Here is a 20107-nt window from a genome sequence, read left to right on the forward strand (position 1 = left end):
GAGGGGTTCTCTGCACCCCCAGAGTGTGGGGGAGCTGGCTCTCCACCCGGCCTGAAGCCTCCCCGGCTTCTCAAACATCCCCACTCGGGGCGGCCGATCAGAGGTCACTGAGCACCCCCCGAGGCCCTGGACGCTGAAGGGGAGGGCCCCCCACCTTGAGTTTGGATCCCACTCTCAGCAATAAGAGGTGGGCGGCACCCGCCTCCTTAACGGGGAGGATGAACCTCCAGGAGGGGTCGCCCTGGTCCGCGGGGTGGGGCTTGGCGGGAAACCTGCCAGGTGTGCCTGCCCCTCCCCCACCGACCCCTCCAGGGGGCAGGAACTGAGCATCCCAACCCTGGGGTAAGCCTGAGGTTGTAAATATGGAAAGTTTTCTTGCCGACTACAGGGTGAGTAAGGGGAGACTTGGTTAGTGAGGCTTTCGAGGAATTAGCCAGTTGAGGGGGCCTCAGAGACCTTGGCCGCTGCCCCTTGGGGGCTGAGATGTTGCTGGGCAGACGCAGAAGGGCCTAGAAGCTGCGACTCTGCTGTTGACCCCGGTGCCTCAGTTTCTTCCTCTGTAGAATGGGGATAGTAGTGGCTGGTAATGAGCAGGGGGCGGGGGGTGGCGGAGGGGATAGGAGATCCAGGCAGCCCACGGCTCGGCCCTGGAACTCAGAAACAAAGCAGTTGCCTTAAAAAGCTCCAGTCCTTGGACTCCCGGTGACCCAGGGATGGGTCCCTGAGAGCCACAGGACTTGTGGGCGGTGAGGGGGGTGGGCTTGGCCCAGACCTTGGCTCAGGCCTCCCTCCCAGGCCCGTCCCTTGGGGCCAGGCCGGGCCCAGCCTCCTGGATTTCCACCGCGGACAACTGCGCCCACTTAGCCCTGACCCCTGAGGGCATGAGAACGGAGGTCCCTGGAGGCCCCCCCCCAGGCCTCTGCTCCCAGAGTTCCTCTCCTGGGCCTGACGTCATCTGCTGGCAGGAGGGGGAGCAGGTGGGGACGGCAAGGCCCTTCACCGTGTCCTCAGCCCTTCCTCGGCGCCCTGGGGTCGCGCTTTCCAAGGAAGCAGGGTGGGGTCAGCCCCCGGGGTGGCCGCTCCGCCTGGGGGTCATCCCGGAGCCCCACCCTCCCTCTGTTCCCACTGCCTCAGTGGCCTCCCAGCCGGTCTCCTGGCCTCCCCCGCCAGGGTCTGGTGCACGCGGCCCCGCTGTGGCTCCCGTTGCCCTCCCGGCCTCATCCCCCTGCCCGCCTTCACTGCGGGGGGCCCCGGGCCTGTGTCCCTGCGTCCCCCCTGCAGCAGCGCCCTCACGTCATTCAGGATTCTGCTGTGTGCCACCCCCCCCCACCCCCGCCCCGTCCCCCAGAAGTCCCTGTGCTGGCCCCGGCCTGCGCCAGGTTGGCTAGGTGAGCCCTGGCGCTGCTGGGGGCTCAGATACCGCCCACGTTGTTTTATCTGCGGACCTGTTGTTGTTTTTAAAATTTTTATCTTTGTTGTTGAAAGACACACAACATAAAATTGACCGTTCTAACCATTTAGAAATGTGCCATTTAGAAATGTGCGTCCTAAGTACGTCCGCGGGGTCGAGGACCAAGCCCCTGAACTTTCTCATCTTGCAAATCTGAAGTTCTGTTCTGGCTAAACACCTGCTGCTTCAGTCCTCCCACCCTAGGGGCATCACGTACTGTCTCCGCCCCCTTGGCCTGGGGCTCCGGAGGGCAGGGGCTGGGTCGCATTTATACCCCCCCCAAGCCCCCCATCGTAGCAGGGTCCATGTAGGCATTTACTAATTCCACAGAGTTTTACTGAGCACCCCGGGTGCTGAGACACTGTCCTAGACACTGGAGATCAAGCCGGGGCCGACCTCAGAGTCCCTGCCCTGGTGGATTTTACGCTGTGGCTGTGGGGACCTGCGAGGTGGTGACAAATGCTTCGTGGGAAGCAGGGGCGGGAGGGTGCAGGGGGCGCAGTTTCCCTGTTGAAGGGAATTGCAACCTGAAGGGAGGGAGGGAGGGAGGGAGGGAGGGAGGGAGCCCTGTGGCTCTGGGGGGTGGGGGACAGCGCCTTCCAGGTGGAAGGAACCAAGAGAGAGTGCAAAGGCCCTGAGGCCCAGGGGCCGCTGATGGGGCTGCCCTCGCTCCTGCGCCAGGACCCAGTGCCACACACCGGGGGCTCAGATGGCGGAAATGTGCTTCTCGCAGTTCTGGGGGCCGGAGGCCCGGGATCGGGGTGGGGGGGGTCCAGCGTGGCTGGGCTCCTGGGGACGACCCCTTCCCGCTTTACCCGGGGCTGTCCTCCCAGGGTGAGGAGGCAAAGGTCATCCCTCCCGTGTCTCTTCTTTGAGTGGCACCAATCCCATTCCTGAGGCTCCATCTCGGAAGGCCCCCGTTCCACACGCCGTCACGCGGAGGGTAGGATTTCAACGTATGAATCTTGGGGGGACGCGAATATTCAGTCTGTAATAGCTTTGGACCAGGGTGACGGGTCCGAGACAGTCTCCCGTTCACCCTGGCGGCGTGGTGGCCGTGCTCCTTCCTGCAGGCGGCGTGGCCGCGGGGCTGCGGGTCTGACCCCAACCCAGCCTTTCTGCAATCCCAAGTGCGTCCTCCCGCCACGGGGACTGAGAGCAGACCGGGGGACACGAGAGCCACCTTGTGGCGACAGCCTGGTGCGGGGACTCGGACGGTGAACATGTGCTGCTGGGGACGCGGAGTGGTCCTGCTCAGGCCCAAGGTGGGCGCGGGGCGGGGACATTCCTTCCACCGCGTTCCAACCGCAATCTGCAGAAGCCCAGCTGGGGCTGGAGGAGCAGTCATGCCGGGATGGCGGGGGCGGGGGGGGGGGTGGCAGGTGGGTGAGCTCGGAGACCCCCAGGGCAGGGACGGCCAAGGGCATCCCGAGTGGGTGAGCTCGGGGCCTCTGGGGCAGGGACGGCCGAGGGGACCCTTGGGTGGGTGAGGTTGGGGACCCCTGGGCAGGGACGGCCAAGGGCATCCCCGGTGGCTGAGCTCGAGGTCCCCCGGGGCAGGGACGGCTGAGGGCATCCCGGGTGGGTGAGCTTGGGGTGCCTGGGGCAGGGACACCGGTGACTATGGGAGAAGGGAGACACAGAGCATCCCCAGCAGGCGCCACACCTGGCCTGGAGCCCGATGCTGGGCCGGGTCTCACGCCTCTGGGATCGTGACTTGAGCTGAAATCAGGAGTCAGACGCCTCATCCAGGGACCGGGTGCCCCAGTCGTGCCCATAACTTTTAAAGCAGCCCCTCAAAGAAGCCCTTCTAAGTGCCTGTCTCTGCTTGGGACCCTGACTGATGCACGTCCCCGGCACTGGTGACGGGTCTGAGGTCCTGAAGGTCTGCGCCAGGTGCAGCGCGGTGGCTCAGCTGTGATCCAGACCCGGGGGTGGGGGGGGTGTGTTCGCCCACCCCCGGCGCCCTCGAAGTCGGCTGGCATACCCAGCCTGCCGATGAAGGGGCACAGGTGAGCCACAGCCCGTCCCGTGGGCGCAGAGCCCTGCCCTCTCCTGCCTGCGTGGGCTCCTGGCTCGCGGCCCCTACGTCTCTGGCCACTGGCTCTGGCTGTCACGGTCGCTAAATGTCTTCCTGGATTTCGTCGAGCGCCGCACCCCCTTTGCTCTCCACTCTGGCCTGGCCTGGATGCCGGTGTCCTCTACGTGGCCGGTCCCCACCCCCTCTCCGGGGCGAGCGCATTCCTGTGTCCCCCAGGCCCTGGGCTGGTGAGCTCGGCTCCTCCTCCCGCCGCGGGCTCAGCCTCCAGCCAGGGCCCGGGGTGCTGACGCCGCTTGGGGAGAGGATGGAGCTGAATGACGCTGGAGTGGGGCTGGGAGTTTGGAGACCGGTGGCCTGCTGCGAGCACACGTAGGGAGCGAGAGCGTGAGTCACGGGGATGCTGTGCACGCAGGTGGGGATGCGGTTCCTGGGGAGCCCGGGCTGTCAAGGCGGAGGGGGGTGACTCGTCCACAGAGAGGACGCTGGTTTTGCGCGTGCGCTCCGGCGGCTCTGGAAAGGCCACCAGTGCTGTTGCGGAGGGAGCGCAGTGCCCTCCTGTGACCGCACCTGTAATCACAACGCGGCCGGTCGGTTCCCGGCCCAGCCCCTAACTTCTGCTCCAGCCTTGGCTCGGCCCCACCCTTGCTTCACCCCAACCCCGGGGTGCCATCCCTGCCCTCAGGCTCTTGGGGGGGGAGCGCAGGACACAGGATGGGGCCACTCTATAAAACACAGGCTTTATTGATTTCTAGGAGCATCGGCCTCAGGTCTCAGAGGCGGGTCAGCACATCTGGGGGGCAGATGGGAGCAAAGCTGCCTGAACCTGGGGGCGCAGCAGAGAATGGGATTGCGCAGGCTTCCCCTGAGGGCCGTGGGGTCGGAGAAGGTCACGGCGTCCCTCGGGCAGGAGCCAGTGTCCCCGGAGCCGCCTCCCGCTCCTCTTCACGCGCTCACTGTCCGGCCTCCAGATGTCCCACTGCTGGGACGACTTCCTCCCCAGCCCAGAAAGCTGGGCGCTCGTCCGGAGGGAGTGGGGACTCCCTTGGATCCGGTGGGTCCCACCAGGACAGGCATCTCCCTCCTCGTGGCCTCCGAGGCTCTGCACCTGCTGTTCTCTCTGCCAGAGAGCACCACTGCCTCGGGGAAGCCTCGCCCGGCCGGCCGCCGCCTCCCGTGGGCCCCCCCAGGTGTCCCCTTGCAGGCGGCAGGTGACTGGCTTGTTTCAGGGGCTGCGTCCCCCAGGGGCCGGCCGCTCATCCTGGGCTCCGATTTACCCCCAGGCAGACGGCGCAGTGCCCCGTGCTCAAAAAGTCTGCCCCTAAAATGAAACTGGATAGATGAGTGAGTTCAGAGTGGGGGCAGCCAGCACCTGTAGGACCCCCCGCCCCCGTACCTGGCCCCGGGGGTAGCTCCAGGGTCGCTGCCCCGCCGGGGAGGTCATATGGGGGTCATGTGGGGCGCTGATGCGTGCCCCTCGTCGTCACCGCCGTCGCAGCCCAGCTCTCCAGCGTCCACCAGCTTGTGGTGGCAGCGGCAGGTGGAGGCCCGGCTGGTGGAGGATGGGGGGCCGCGGCTCTTGGGGGACCTGTTCCTGGTTACGCGGCGCAGGAGCCTGTGGAAGATGAGATAGCAGATCTCGCAGATGGTGAGCACGATGCAGACGGCGGAGGCGCCCACCATGAAGTAGGTGAAGACCTTCTTCTCGGTGGGCCGCGCGATGTAGCAGTCCACCACGTTGGGGCAGGGGGCCACGTTGGCGCACTGCACCAGGCGCGGCATGGCAAAGCCGCGCCACAGCGTGTGCAGCACGTACAGAAAGAGGAGCTCGATGGCGAGCTTGAAGACGAGGCTGAGCAGGTAGGTCCACCACAGGCCGCCGTGCTTCTTGCCCGCGTCGGCGTACAGCCGGGCGCACTGGTCCCCGTGCTTGAGCCGGTGGCGGCGCTCGCGCTCCTCGCGGTAGGCCACATGCAGCATGACTAGCAGCGACGGGCAGGTGACGAAGATGAGCTGCAGCGCCCAGAGCCGGATGTTGGAGATGGGGAAGAAGTCGTCGTAGCAGACGTTGGTGCAGCCGGGCTGCTTGGTGTTGCAGTCGAAGTCCTTCTGCTCGTCACCCCACACGCGCTCGGCGGCCACCACGTACACCAGGACCCGGAAGACGAACACCACCGACAGCCAGATGCGCCCGAAGGCCGTGGAGTACTTGTTCACGCCGCTCAGCAGGGCCTGCAGCGTCTTCCAGTCCATGGCGTCCGGCCGGGCAGCCGGGGCCCGAGCCCACCTGCCGGAGTCAGAGGGAAAAGGCCGCGTCAGTGACTCAGGGACGCTGGTGGGGTGTGTGCGTCCGGGGTTCCCCTGGAGGGATCCGCTGGATCAGCCAATGACTTGGGGTCAGGGCTGCTCCTGTCCCCAGGCTCTGCGTCAGGTGGGGCAGGTGTAGGGAGGTCACATGACCATCCCAGCCTCAGGGCCTGAGCGTGGGGAGGAAGGGAACGTGTGCTTGCTGATCCACGGAGCTGGAGCTCCACAATGACCCTCCCCCACCATGAATAATTGGAAACAAACTACCTCTGAAGCTAATGATGTACACGTTGGCAAATTGAGTTTAAATTAAAAAAAAGTGAGCACACCAGGAAGATACTATTACGCTCCTCCTGTGCGGATGGAGGTAACAGCTGTAAAGCACTTAGCTCCGAGTAAGGGCTCAGTACCGCGGGCCACTCGCTGAAATCTAGATGCCACGTCACGCATTTAAAACTAGGGTTGGGGGGCACCTGGGCGGCTCAGGTGTGAAGCATCTGCCTGCAGCCCAGGGCATGATCCTGGAGACCTGGGATCGAGTCCCGCATCACCTCCCTGCATGGAGCCTGCTTCTCCCTTTGTCTTTGTCTCTGCCTCTCTGTCTCTGTCTTTCATGAATAAATACATGAATTCTTTAAAAAACAAAATAAAAGAAAAAATCTACAGTTGGGCTCAAGGCTGTGCTCTGCACCACCTCCCCTCCCCTTCTCTGTCCAATGCTGCCCCAGGCCAGGTTCTGGCCGATTTCACTGAGGCCCTGTGAGGGTGGGGCTGTGGGCCCCGAGGGGCAGAGGGTGGGCCACCCTGGAATAGGTCACTTGGCCATGAAGATCGCTTTGGGTTAAAAACAATCAAAACGGGGCCCCTGGGAAGGCTTGGAGGTTGAGCATCTGCCTTGGGTACAGGGCGTGACGGGGGGAGGGGGGCGGGAAGTGAGTCTCATGAATAAATAAATAAAATCTTAAAAAAAAAAATCAAAACCCATCAGATTCAGAAAAAGCTCTTCACCTGTCCTCCAGCTGCCTAAAGGAATTCAGATAGAGGACCTGCTCCGGGAAGAGAGGTGTCAGCACAGATAACTAGGGAGGAAACTGGCAAGGCCTGTTTGACCAAAGTCCTCTACGTCCCACTGTCTCTGAGTGGCCAAGAAGACATTTATTTCCTAAATGTGTCTACTTTCCTAAATATTTCCTAAATATCCCTTACCTCTGAAGTCCCTGACTCCCTATTCCCTTCTCTTTACTTCAGGATGACACGTCTACCTCATTTTACCTGTATTTGGAGTCTCATACCTGTGTGGGTTCCCCATATATACTCGATTAAACTAGATTTCCTCCTGTTAATTATTCTGAGTCCAGCTAGAAGGACTTTTTTAAAAAAATTTTTAAAGATTGTATTTATTTTTTCATGAGAGACCCACAGAGAGAGGCGGAGACACAGGCAGAGGAAGAAGCAGGCTCCATGCGGGAAGCCCGATGCGGGACTCGATCCCGGGACCCCGGGGTCATGCCCTGGGCCGAAGGCAGGAGCTCCAGCACTGAGCCCCCCGGGCGCCCCCAGCTAGAAGGACCCTGAAGGGCGGAGGAAACTCTCCCTCCCCAGCAACCCCCGTGCTAGAGAGGAAATTCCCGTGGAGAGGAGAAATAACCTCCCCAAGGTCTCACAGTCAGCAGGTGGTGAAGTTGGAAGACCATTCAGGTTGGGGGTGACTGGGGGATGTGATAACGGTCTGGCTCCCGGCGCCCCAGGCCCAGGGGAACTCTAGAGACTGCGTTCCCGCCTCTCGGTGCCAGAGCCTGGGGGGAGCCCCAGCCGGATGCCAGGCCTTTGTGGGAGGGAGCCATACTTTGTTCAGGCCCTTGAATCACACATTTTCTTCCCAGCGCTGGAGTGACTCAGAGGGTGTGGACGGGCGGGTCGGCCGGAGAACTTCTGGGTGCCGGCCTGGGTGTGGGAACACGTGTCTCCCCGTGTGCCTGTGTGGGCCTGTGCACACACGCGGGCGCTCTTGGAGCTGGGTGTGTGAGCGTGCAAGAGGCGTGCAGGTGCAGACCCTGCAAGATCGCCCTCCCCACCCCCCAGCCCCGTGGCGCCTGCGGGTGTCACACACGGTCTCCTCGCTGGCCTTTCAGCTTCCCGTCCTGGGTCCCTAGAGTCCGTTAGACTGGATCGCGTCACTGTTGTTTGAAACTTTCTACTGGCTTCACGTAACGCTCCGAATTATTCCCAGTTCTTGCCCTCCTCTCCTGTAGCCTCGCCCTGATCCTCTCGGCTCTGGCCACACTGGGGGTTTTTGGGGTTTTGCAAATGTCCCTGCGGCCTAGACGGCTCTGTCCCCAGAACCCTGTGTGGCCGGGTCCTTCTCATCACTGAGGGCTCTGCTCACACATCGCCTTGGTGGCCTCCACACATTACTCTGGATCAAGGAGCCCCTGCCCTCCCGTCCCCTTCATTTTCTTCCTTGAGTTTAACCACCACCTGAAGCCAAAACGCTGTTTTGTTTCTGCTTATCACCGTCGCCCTCACTGGGGCGCAGCGCCTCTTGCCTGCTGCTTTATGCCCAGCGCCCGCCCGGGCTGGCACATAGTAGGCCCCGGGATGCTGGGCGGGTAAACTAACCCCCACCCGCGGACTCCCCGGGTGAGGTGCAGGCGCTGCTCCCGAGGAACAGTCTGGACCCGGCAGCCCAGGGGAAGGGCTCCCCCACTCCGGACAGGAGGAGGCACGGTTGCCTCTGGACACCTGGGTCCCCGGGTGCCTGTTCTCTGGGGATGCGTGGCGGGATGGGGGTTCTGAACGAGACCTTCCCCCAGGAGACCATCCTCTTCTCCCGCACCTGCTCCTCCCACACCTGGCCTTGGGGGGCCGCAGCGGAATGGGCGCTGAGCCCTGCGTCCTACCTGGATCCTGGCCTCCGCTCGGCCACTGACTAGCCAGGTGACTTCCAAGAACCCCTTGATATTTTTGGCATCCACTCCTTATCTCTCCAGGGAAGGAATTCCTACTTTGTGGAGCTGCGGGGAGGCTCTTGGGCGCATTCCCTCCCCAGCCGGCCACTCACCTGGTGGGAGCTCCAAACCCCCGGAGTGGTGGTTGCAGCCCTGGCTGCCAGCCCTCCGGGAGGGGACCGTGCCTCGGACACCCACCTGGGTGCAGCCCCCTCCTGCGTGCACCTTCCGGCCCTGTCTGTCCAGCCCCACCTGACACAGCCCGGGGACTCGACTCACCTGCAAAGAATTTCCCTCCGAGCCCAGATCGGGGACTGGTGGAGCCGGTTCTGATTACCCCGGGCTGGCCCCCAACACCACCCGCTTTTTCCTACCCCGGGGTCGAGCCTTGCCCCGCGAGGCCAGGCCCCCCAGTGCCACCGCGGGGACCACCGACCCCCCACATACCGCTCACCCGCCGCCCCCGCCGCCCCCGCCTCTCTCTGTCCCCGGCAGCAGCTCGCGACTCTGCAGACGTGGGGGGGAGAGGGGTCCGCGGAACCGTCCACCCTGGGGCGCGCACCCCGCCCAGGATGCAGGGGCGAGAAGGCGGTGGGTGCCCGGGAGGCCCCTCGGCCCCCGCCCCGCCCGCGCCTCGCCGGGCCCCGGGGTCGCGGGGGGCACTCACCGGGGGGCGGGGGGCAGCCCGGGGCCCCCCCGGCCGGGCGGCCTTCCGCGGGGCGCGGCGCTGCTCCGAGCCTCGGTTTCTCCGTGCGGGAAATGGGGGCATCGGCGGCCGCGGGCAGGGCCGCGGCGAGGGCTCCACTGAGCTCCGGGGCGGGCGGCGCTGGGAAGCCGCGGCCGGGACAGCCCGGGACAGCCCGCAGCCTGCTCGCCCACGCCGCGCCGCGCCCTGCAGCCCGGGGCCGCCCGCGACCGAGGGGAGGGGCTGGGGGCTGGGGGCTGGGGGCCTCCCCCTGGCAGTGGGGCGGGGCTGGGGGCTCCCGGGGCCTCCCCCCGACGGTGGGGCGGGGCTGGGGGGCTCCGGGGCCTCCCCCAGACAGTGGGGCGGGGCTGGGGGGCTCCCGGGCCTCCCCCTGACAGTGGGGCGGGGCTGGGGGGCTCCGGGGCCTCCCCCCAGCAGGGGGGCGGGGCTCTGGGGGCTCCGGGGCCTCCCCCTGACAGTGGGGCGGGGCTGGGGGGCTCCGGGGCCTCCCCCAGACAGTGGGACGGGGCTCTGGGGGCTGGGGGCCTCCCCCTGGCAGTGGGGCGGGGCTGGGGGCTCCCGGGGGCTCCCCCCGACGGTGGGGCGGGGCTGGGGGGCTCCGGGGCCTCCCCCCGGGGTGGGGCGGGGCTGGGGGCTCCCGGGGCCTCCCCCCGACGGTGGGGCGGGGCTGGGGGGCTCCCGGGCCTCCCCCTGACAGTGGGGCGGGGCTGGGGGGCTCCCGGGCCTCCCCCTGACAGTGGGGCGGGGCTGGGGGGCTCCGGGGCCTCCCCCCAGCAGGGGGGCGGGGCTGGGGGGCTCCGGGGCCTCCCCCTGACAGTGGGGCGGGGCTCTGGGGGGCTCCGGGGCCTCCCCCTGACAGTGGGACGGGGCTCTGGGGGGCTCCGGGGCCTCCCCCAGACAGTGGGACTGGGCTCTGGGGGCTCCGGGGCCTCCCCCTGACAGTGGGGCGGGGCTGGGGGGCTCCGGGGCCTCCCCCCAGCAGTGGGGCGGGGCTCTGGAGGCTCCGGGGCCTCCCCCTGACGGTGGGGCGGGGCTGGGGGCTCCGGGGCCTCCCCCCAGGGTGGGCGCAGGACTCTGGGGGCTCCGGGGCCTCCCCCCAACAGTGGGGCGGGCTGGGGGGCTCCGGGGTCTTCCCCCACGGTGTCTGCCCCCCCAGGAGGCACCCTCTGCAGAGCCAGGTGCGGAGCAGACTGCGTCCACACTAATCGGGTGCCTGGGAAGGAGCCTGGGTGGGGGCCCGTGGTGGTTGCCAGTAATTATGAGGAGGGGCAGGCCCTGGGTGGGGGTGCTGGGGCTGGAGCGCCTGCCCCCGGGGTCTGCGGGAGGAGGCGGGCTGCCCGGGTCACAAGGGGCGGTGGGAGTCCTGGGAGCTTAGTCACCTCACTGTCTCCATGGAGATGGTGATGCTGACACCAGGGTTGCAGACAGCATTTTCCCAGGACTGCTTGGGTTGGCGCCTGTGGCCTGGGGTGAGGAACATCACCCCCTGACTCTCAGAAGTGCCCCCACACCTGGGAGATCACTTACGGGGTCACCCTACTTACTTACTCGTGGTTTGGACGGGGCGCCCACCCCGCACAGGGTGTTGGGAACCGTCTTTGCGGCAGGCACGGCCTGGAGACTTTGTCCCCCAGGGCGCCCCACGTGGGGGGCGCGGCTCTTCCCGCTTTTCAGAGTGAGGAGCCCGAGGCCCTGTAAGGCTGGGTGACACCCGGGGTCGCGCAGACAGGAAGCAGCAGAGCCGGCTCAGGGGGTGTCGGCCCGTGGCCGGAGAGCAAAACCAGGGGCAGACACCACCGTTACTCACTGGGCTGTGGCCCCCGACAAGCACTGAGACCCCGTGGTGGTGGCCCGGGTGCTCCTGTGTGTGTGTCGGGGGGCGGGGGGGCGGTGAGTTTGCAGTGTCCTGCGAGGACCCACCTGTTGCTCCCCGGCATTTCGGGGCAAAGCTGCCCCCACTGCCTTCCTAGTCCCTCTTGTACCCATTTGCACAGCGTCCTATCCACGGCGCGGATGGTCACCGCCGGTCACCACGGCGGCCGTGTCAAGGTCACTGCAACAGTCACAGCCGTCCTCACCACTGGGCCTACGGAAGCCCGTGGCACAGCGACCCAGTTCCTCCTCGGGACACTTCCTGCCTCTGGCATCCCAGGCTCCACCGTCTGAGCTTCCGGGTGCCTGGGAGGCTTCACGTGCTGGTGTCCCGCGTGGGCACGTCCCAGGGCTTGGCCTCTGTTCTCCTGGTGAAGGCCTGGGGCCCGGGGGCTCTGCTCCTGATGCCTCCCTGAACCCCAGCTCCCTGGGCGGGCTGCCCACCCCATCACCAGGTTCCACGTGCTTGCTTTTCCTTTCTGTCCCGATGGATGGACAACCCTCCATCTTTGACTGCGTAGATGCTCCTCCTTCGGCATTACCCAAGGGAGGCCAGCCGCGGTTCTGTGCTTTGCTGTATTTTTTTTTTTAAGATTTTATTTATCTATTTATTTGAGACGGGGGCCAGGGAGAGAGAGAGCATGGAGCTCTATGCGGGGCCCGATCCCGTGACCGCAAGATCACAACCAGCTCTGAAACCAAGAGCTGGACACTTAACTGACGGAGCCCCCAGGTGCCCCCTTTGCTGTTTTCATTTGACCAAGCGCAGGACGGTTTCCTCTGTGGGTACAACGATGTCCCACCCCCAGGACAGCGGCCCCCCTCCCGCCGGTGCCGGAGGCCCGTGTCTCTAGAGGGGACCGCACAGCCGGGTGGCGCATCTCCTGTGATACATTTAGCAGCCCCACGTTGATGGAGGGTCACGCCACGCGTGATCACCTGCTTCCCTCTTTCCACTATCAACGCCCCTGCGCCTCCTTGGACAAACTTCACTTAACACATTTTAAAATTCAGTCCGTAGGATTCCTTCTCCCAAGTACAGGTTTGGGGTTGCAGGTGCGCTTATTTGTAATTTTGACGGATAAGGCCAGACCTTCTCTGCGGACCCACGGCTCCGTCCTCCCCATCCTGGCCGATGGAGACCGTCACCCCGCGCGACCTTCGCCAGCGGCCTGTCCTTAGCTTCCGTTGTGTGTGATTTCTCTTATCACAGGGGAGGATGAGGGGCTTTGGGAAGCCTCCTCGTCCGTTTTGTTTTCCCGTGAACCATCCTTTGCCTTTACCGTGTCCTCCCCTGGACTCTTACATAATCGATTTTTCTTTCTTTCATTCCTTTTCTTTCTTTCTTTCTTTCTTTCCTTTCTTTCTCTCTCTCTCTCTTTCTTCTTCCTTCCTTCCTTCCTCCCTCCCTCTCCCTCCCTCCCTCCCTTCCTCCCTTCCTCCCTTCCTTTTTTTCCCCATAATGGAATTGTTAGGAGCCCTTGATAAATTCAACAAAGCAGCCCTCTGCCTACGAGCCCCACCCCCCCGTTGCACACTCAGGGTGTTCTGACATCATATAAGCAGTTCCTGCCACGCAGGATCAGAGCATTTTTCGTGCAGTCACACGTATTAAAATCTGATCTTTCACGACCTGTGGTTTAGTCGCGGTGAGGAGCGCCCCTCCCAGGATGCGGGCTGAGCAGCCTTTCTCCCACCATCCTCCTGGGAGGACTCCTGCAGCCCCAGGTGGGCCCAGGTCGCTGCCCCGTGGGTCGGGCACGCACCTGCCAAAGCCCGCTCTCCCCGCGGCACCCCCAAGTGCCGCCCGAGCCCCGCTTTGCCCTCTGGCCACACATGGTCCCGGGGTCCCTTTTGTCCCTTCGCAGCGGCTCCCACTCTCGGCTGCCATCAGGCCCTGCAGCGCCTCTGGTTTCCAGGACATGCCCAAGAGCCCTAAGGCCACAGGGAGCCCAGACGCTCCCTTACTGTTTGAAGCTGCGTCCAGTGGGGCGCACGGTCGTGCGTGGGACTGTGGCTGTGTGTTGGCGGGGCGGGGGTGCAGGGGCTCTGTGTGTGTGCGCGGTGCACGGTGGTGTGTGGGAACGTGGCCGTGTGTTGACGGGGAGGGGGCGGGGGGGGCTGTGCGAGTGCGTGGCCTGTGGTCGTGCGTGCGTCGGGTTTCACAGGTGGATCGCCAGGGTTCCGTGGCTCGTGCACCTGCGCGGCCCAGGTCTTGGGCTCCGGCGCCCTGGTGACTTCCTGGCGAGGGTGCTGCCGCGGGCCGGGCTTCCCTGGGGGACCCCACGCGGGGAGAGGCTGGAGGCTGCTGCCCCACTTCCCCGCTCTGCTCCGAGCCAGGAGTGTGTGGGAGGCCATGTAGGCCATAGCTGGCCTCGGGCTGGGGCTGGGGCTGCGGCTTAGAGGTGCCCGGCCGCCCACACCCGCCTCGGGGCCTACACCTGCTCTCGGGTGGGAGGCCCGAGTCCTGGCCCCGCGCTCCTCCCGCCCAGGTCTCGGCACCCGCTGGCCGTACTCTCGGGAGGCCCCTGGGGCTGGAACTGTGCCCAGGTGTCAGGCGGGCGCTTTCCTCTGGGGCTGGGGTATCCCGGGTCCACGGGCTGGGGTGTCCTCGGTCCACGGCGGCCAGGCCTGGGTGCCAGGCCCTCTCCTCTCTGGGGCAGCGACCCGCCGGCAGAAGGATGAGGGCTCTGGGCTGTGGGAGGGCCAGAGGGGCTGTCCCGGGATGCGCCTTCCCCCCGGGACACCAAGGCCCCCCCCCCCCCCCGGGCGTCTGTACCCACGTCGAGGGGCACAGGGCTGTTCTCAGTGCCGCCAGGCCTCTAGCACCCCACGTGCACCCAAGTCCCACCCTGGCCCAGTCCTCGTCTTTTCCCCCCGCCTTCCCCGTCTGCTCTGTTCTGGGTCTTTCCCTGATTCATGTGCTGCTGCTTCCCTGGCTGCAAAGCCACACAGTCCCCCTCACCCCAATTCTCCTTCGTAGTCAGACTCCTCAGAAGCAGCGCTGGTGCCCTGGGCCCTTGCTCGGCCCCTTCCAACCGAGCCCTCTGTCTCACGCTCCTCACTTCTCTTCCCTCCCGGTTGGTCTTCCTCCACCTCCTGCGTCTCCCCGACTGCCCTGGGGCTCGCCTCCCGGCTCCTTCTCTCCTCTGGACTCAGGGACTCACTCTTCGCCAGCTCATCCAGCTCATCCGGCCTCAGGGTTTAAGAGACCGGCGGGCGTCGGCTGACAAGGCCTGAGTGCTTCCCCTGAGCGGGGCCTGACCCCGACCCCTGGGCTCAGGTGTGCACCTGCCGCTCTCCCTCTCCTGTGGGGGGGCTGTGACCTGTCGCAGGCTTACCGGGTCCCGGACTAAACTCGTTCCTTAGTCGGACTGTCGGATTTAAACTAAAGCAAGCAAACAAAACGCCCCCAAATGGAACAAAACCCCAAAGCACATGCTCAGTGAAATTCAAATTTCAGATACTACGTGGTGGGACTCACTTATGCTAAAAAAAAAAAAAAAAAAAAAAAAAAAGTACCTAGTCATTATTTGAAATTAAAATCGAACTAGGAGTCTTGATTTTAGCTGACCCCTACCCCCTGGAAGCCTCCACATCCTTCTCCATCCTTGACTCGCCCAGATGACTCAACGGGGATTTGACTCATCTCCTTGGTAAGGGCCCAGGCTGGAGAGTCACTGTTGACTCTTCTCGTGTGTGGCCCACATTCACTGCCACTGAGTCATCTTGGTGCCCCTTTCACAGATGTGTATGTGTTCAAAGTCTGGGGTTGAGCGTCTGCCTTCGGTGCGGGTCACGATCCTGGGGTCCCGGGATGGAGCCCCACATCGGGCTCGCTGCTTCTCCCTCTGCCCGTCCCTCTGCCTGCCACTTCCCCTGCTTGTGCCCTCTTGCTCTCTCTCTGTCATGTAAACACGTAAATTATCTATAAAATAATCTGGCCGCGGCCCAGTGCCCCTGCGTGAGCACAGCCACCGAGAGGCCCCCCCCCCCCCAGGAGCCCTCCTGCTTTCCGCTGGCTCGGACCGACAGCCACAGGCATGGGGGTGGCCCATGGGACCCCGTGTGAGCCGGTCCTTCCCGGGCCTCGTCCGAGCACTGGCCTCTCGGCTCCCCTGTTGCTTGGCCTCGCTGGCGTCTACGCAGTCGCCGGCGTGTGCGGCTCTTCCCCAGTGCTCGCCTTTCCCTCCTGGCACACTTCCCAGCATCCCCGCGCAGCCCACCGCTTCGCCCTCCCTGGCCCCATCCAGCATCGCGGTTTCCCTCCCCCTCCGTCCTGCTTAGCCCTTCTCCTTAGCCGCCAAGACCGCTAAGCCATTTGGCATTTTGCTGTTTCTTCTTGCGCGTCGTCCTTCCCGTCGCCAGGACCTGTGAGGACGGTGGCCGCGTGTCCGGTCTGTGGTGTCCCCTGCTGTCTTCTCAGCCCCCAAACTGGCTGCTGCATTGTGGATGACTGAGTACTTGCCGAGTGAGTGGATAAAGCCGTCATGCACCATAAGCCCCGTCCCTGGCTGACCCGGAGCGGCTGTGGGATCAGTTCCTTGCATTTTTTTTTTTTTTTTTAAAGATTTTATTCATGAGAGACACAGAGAGAGGCAGAGACACAGGCCAAGGGAGAAGCAGGCTCCATGCAGGGAGCCCGAGGCGGAACTCGATGCCGGGACCCGTGTAGGAGCCCTGAGCTGAAGGCAGGTGCCAAACCGCTGAGCCCACCCCCGCCCCCCGCCCCGGGATCCCCGGGACCAGTTCCTTCTAGCTTAGCATCCCACCCGCCTGCCCCTCCAGGAAGCCTCCCTGACCCCCTGCCTCCTCCAAGAAGCCTTCGCTGACTGAGCCTCACTCGTCCCTTCCCACCGTCTCCACCTCCTGCCTACAGGCCCAAATCCCTGGTCTGGTGCTTAGGGGGAAGGTGGTTTGTGTGGCTGAGCCTGTGCACGTTCACGCAGCCCCGACCCCCTGGGTGGGAAGAGGCTCCTTGCCTGAGCTGTCCCTCGGGCTGCCAGGGTGTGGGCATCAGGCAGCGGGGGAGGCCAGCCTGGGGTGAGGCGTGTGCCGGATCCTTGAGCCCAGCCTGCCGCTCGCACCGTGGGAGCTTCCGGCGCCTTGATTCTGGGTCATCGAAGACGTGCTGGGCACTGGGCGTCAGCGGGGAGAGGCCGGGCCGGGTCTGGGCTGCAGGGCCCCGGCCCCGGGACTCGCTGCCCCTGCACACTGGGAGGCCCCGACGCGGGCACCTGGGCAGGTGCCATGGCTGAGCTGGGAGGCAGAGGGGAGGAAGCAGACACAAGCCGTAGGGTCATTATGTCGGGCGACGGCTAAGGCGTATGTGCGCTCGCAGACGATATTCCGGTTCTGGCAAGGCCGCCAGGACAGTCTTTTTTTTTTTTTTTTAAGATTTTACTTATTTATTCATGAGAGACACACAGAGAGAGGCAGAGGCACAGGCAGAGGGAGAAGCAGGCTCCCTGAGGGGACCCCGATGTGGGACTCGATCATCTTCCTCCTCTGTGACATCGTATCCCCTTGGCTTCTAGGATCCCCATCTGCCCTGCGGTCGGTCCCCTTTACTGGCCGCCCCCGTCCAGTCCCGTTTGACCCTTGAGCCTCCTTCCTGGGGCATCTTCTCACCCCTCCCCCACAGCCTCTGTGGTGGTCGCCACCTGCCGCGGGAGCCCAGGTATAACACGACCCCGAAGAGTGACCCCCTGTGTTCCCAGTGAGGAGACCCTCCAAGAGGTTTGGGGGCTGATTTGAACATATAAACTTTCAGCGTGGTTGAAATAATAATTTACTTTATTAACGTTACTTTGCTCCCGACATTTTTTTTCTTTGTAAGTTTTTATTTAAATCCCAATTAATAGTGTAAATTTAGTTTCAGGTGTAGATTTTAGTGATTCAACATTTAAAATACCTAGTTCTCCTCACAGCAAGTGCCCTCCTTAATCCCCATCACCTATTTTATTGATTGACTGACTGATTGATTGATTCCCTATCTGCCCCATCCCCACCCCCTCCCCTCTGGTAACTGTCAGGTTCTTTCTTTCTTTCTTTCTTTCTTTCTTTCTTTCTTTCTTTCTTTCTTTCTTTCTTTCTTTCTTTCTCTCTCTCTCTCTCTCTTTCTTTCTTCTTTCCTTTCCCTTTCTCTTCCTCTTTCTTTCTTTCTTCTTTCCTTCCTTCCTTCCTTCCTTTCCTTTCCTTTCCTTTTCTTTCTTACTTCTTTTCCTTTTCTTTCTTCCTTTCCTTTTTCTTTCTCTCTTTTTCTTTCTTTCCTTTTCTTTCTTCCTTTCCCTTTCTCTTTCTTTTTCTTCCTTTTTTTCTTTCTCTTCCTCTTTCTTTCTTTCTTTCTTTCTTTCTTTCTTTCTTTCTTTCTTTCTTTCTTTCTTTCTTTCCTTCTTTCTCTTCCTTCCTTCCTTCCTTCCTTCCTTCCTTCCTTCCTTCCTTCTTCCTTCCTTCCTTCCTTCCTTCCTTCCTTCTTTTCTCTTTTCTCCCTCCCTCCCTTTCTTCCTTCCTTCTTTTTCTTTTTTAGATTCTTTTTTTTTTTTGAGAGAAGAGCAAGAGTGAGAGAGCACAGGCAGGGGGAGCAGCAGAGCCACTAGCTGGGCTCCATCCCAGGACCCCGGGATCATGACCTGAACTGAAGGCAGACAACGACCGAGCCACCCAAGCGCCCCGGGTCACTTTGTTTTCCATAGTTAAGAGTCTGTTTCTTGGTTTTTCTCTCTCTCTCTCTCTCTCTCTCTCTCTCTCTCTCTCTCTCTCTCCACCCATGTTCGTTTGTTTTGTTTCTCATATCCTATTTATGCGTGAAATCATACGGTGTTTGTCTTTCTTTGCCTGACTTCTTTCACTTAGCATAATATTCTCTAGAGTTTGCTACCTATTTTAAGATCACATATTGCCTAGAACAACGTAGTAAACCTATTATTTTTTTCCTCCCCTGAGTAGTTTATGAAGCGATTTTATTTATTTATTTATTTTTATTTTTTTGCGATTTTGTTTAAACTTTGAACATTTTTCCCTAACACCTGGGTTAAGCTCATTAGAGTTTTGTTTGTTATCATTAACCTTTTACAGAATGTGCAGACTTTATTTTTTTGCCCAACTTATTTGTGACATAGTCCTTTTTAAATCCGTGAATGATACTGGGAACTTTATTTTCTGCCATAAAAGCCTGGTTGCATAATACTAGGTTGCATCACTTAAAAAAAAATCATCTGGTAGGTGTGTATTTGTCATCTTCATGACATAACCACTTCCTTTATTGTTCTTAAATTTTTTTTTAAAAAGATTTGCCTACAAAGACAATACTTGCTATTGTAAGGTCACAGCACCAGGAGTAATGGTTGAATCCGTGAGAAATGTCTTTCTCTCCATTTTTTTCTGATTCTACCCAGTGACCTCCACAAATATCCAAGACTTCATTGACTGGAGTTATTTCAGGCTAATGAGTTTCCCCTAAAGAGCATTCGGTTGTTCAAAATGCAGTAATTGAGAGCATGCCCCACAACGTGGGAGACTGTGAGGACTTGGATGTAAGACAGATCATTCTGACCCGAGGGATAATTTTGGAGCAAAGTCTTATCCCATGTTGAGGCACTTTGCTGACAATTCCCAAGTCAGCATTTCCTGACCAGTCCTTTCCTCCCCGCCATCCCATAGCCTACTAGACATCTCCACCTAGGTGCATTTTTATTGAGTGCCTACTACGTGTCAAGCGCTCTTCTCGGTGCTGGTGGATAAAGGAGTGTACACGACAGGGTCCCTGTTCTCAGGAGCGCATCCTAGTGAGAAGACACTGAGAACAGACAAATGTTAAACAACATTTCATTACTAGTAGATGCTACAAGGAAGATAAAATGGGGTCACGTGGCAGAGAGTGACTGTCTGTGGCATATGGGCATCACTGGGGAGGGCGGGTCAGAGATGGCCTCCTGGAGGAGATGTGGATGACAAGGAGACAAGTCATGGGAAGCTCTGCGGGGGAGGAATATTGCCAACAGGAGCCAGTGCAAAGCCTCTGAGATGGGACAAGACCAGCGTAGGGTGTGCGGAAAGGGGAGAGCCAAGGAAGAGGAGTTTGGGGAGGCAGCCAGGGCCTAACCGTGCAGGTCACGGCAATGGATTTGGCCTATTTTCATTTCTTATGACCATTGTGGGAAGCCACCGGGAGGGTTTTAAGCAAGGGAGTGGCTTGACTGATCTTGGCAGAAGATGTTGCAGGCTGCCGTGGGCAGGAGGGACCACAGGGGAGCAAGACAGGAGGCAGGGAGCCAGCTTCTGCAGCTACGCAGGTGTTCAGTGAGGTGGCTTGGCTGGCCGGGGTGGTGGTGGGGGAAGCACTCGGAGATGGTTGGGAGGGAATGGACTTTGAACTTGGAGTTATACCCAATGTGACTTATACTAATGGAGTGGATGTGGGGAATGAGGAAAGAGACGCCGAGGTTTTTGAACTGAGCAGCCGGGTGGATGGGGACATCACCATCCAAGGCAAGAAGACTGGGAGAGAGCATGTATCTGTTCTGTGTTGGGGGGATTAGGAGTTCTGCTTGGGATGGCCCACAGGAAGTTGGATGCATGAGGCCAACACTCGTGGGGGCGGTTAGGTCTGAAGGTATAAATGTGGGAGCCATCAGTTTTATAGATGGTTTTATAGCTGCTACTGGAGAAGATCACAGAGGGGAAAAGAGGGTAGAGAACTGGGCCCTAGGGCACCCCGCATTTGGAGATCAGTGAGAGGAAGAGGAGGGATCGGTGGAGACCAAGGAGGACCCCTTGCAAGGTGG

General features: G+C 61.5%; 1 protein-coding gene and 1 long non-coding RNA gene across 5 annotated transcripts in view; one reads left to right on the top strand and one right to left on the bottom strand.

The window, feature by feature from the left end:
• LOC140602479 (uncharacterized) overlaps positions 1 to 20107 on the top strand; it is a 50064-nt gene that overhangs the window by 28724 nt on the left and 1233 nt on the right. The gene's annotated exons all lie outside the window — the stretch shown is intronic.
• GJB3 (gap junction protein beta 3) lies at positions 4215 to 9639 on the bottom strand. 4 transcript variants are annotated; one of them, XM_072772017.1, is made up of 2 exons: positions 9411 to 9639; positions 4215 to 5775 (listed from the first exon to the last, which is right to left on the bottom strand). In XM_072772017.1, exon 2 carries the CDS (start codon positions 5739 to 5741, stop codon positions 4929 to 4931), a length of 813 nt encoding a protein of 270 aa, XP_072628118.1. In that variant the 5' UTR covers positions 5742 to 5775; positions 9411 to 9639; the 3' UTR covers positions 4215 to 4928. The 4 variants fall into 4 exon arrangements, with proteins under 4 accessions (XP_072628118.1, XP_072628120.1, XP_072628119.1 ...); XM_072772019.1 differs by lacking the exon at positions 9411 to 9639 and adding an exon at positions 9023 to 9140; XM_072772018.1 differs by lacking the exon at positions 9411 to 9639 and adding an exon at positions 8857 to 9010.

Source organism: Canis lupus, chromosome 13 (genome assembly GCF_048164855.1).
Source record: "Canis lupus baileyi chromosome 13, mCanLup2.hap1, whole genome shotgun sequence".
Classification (NCBI taxonomy): Eukaryota; Metazoa; Chordata; class Mammalia; order Carnivora; family Canidae; genus Canis; species Canis lupus.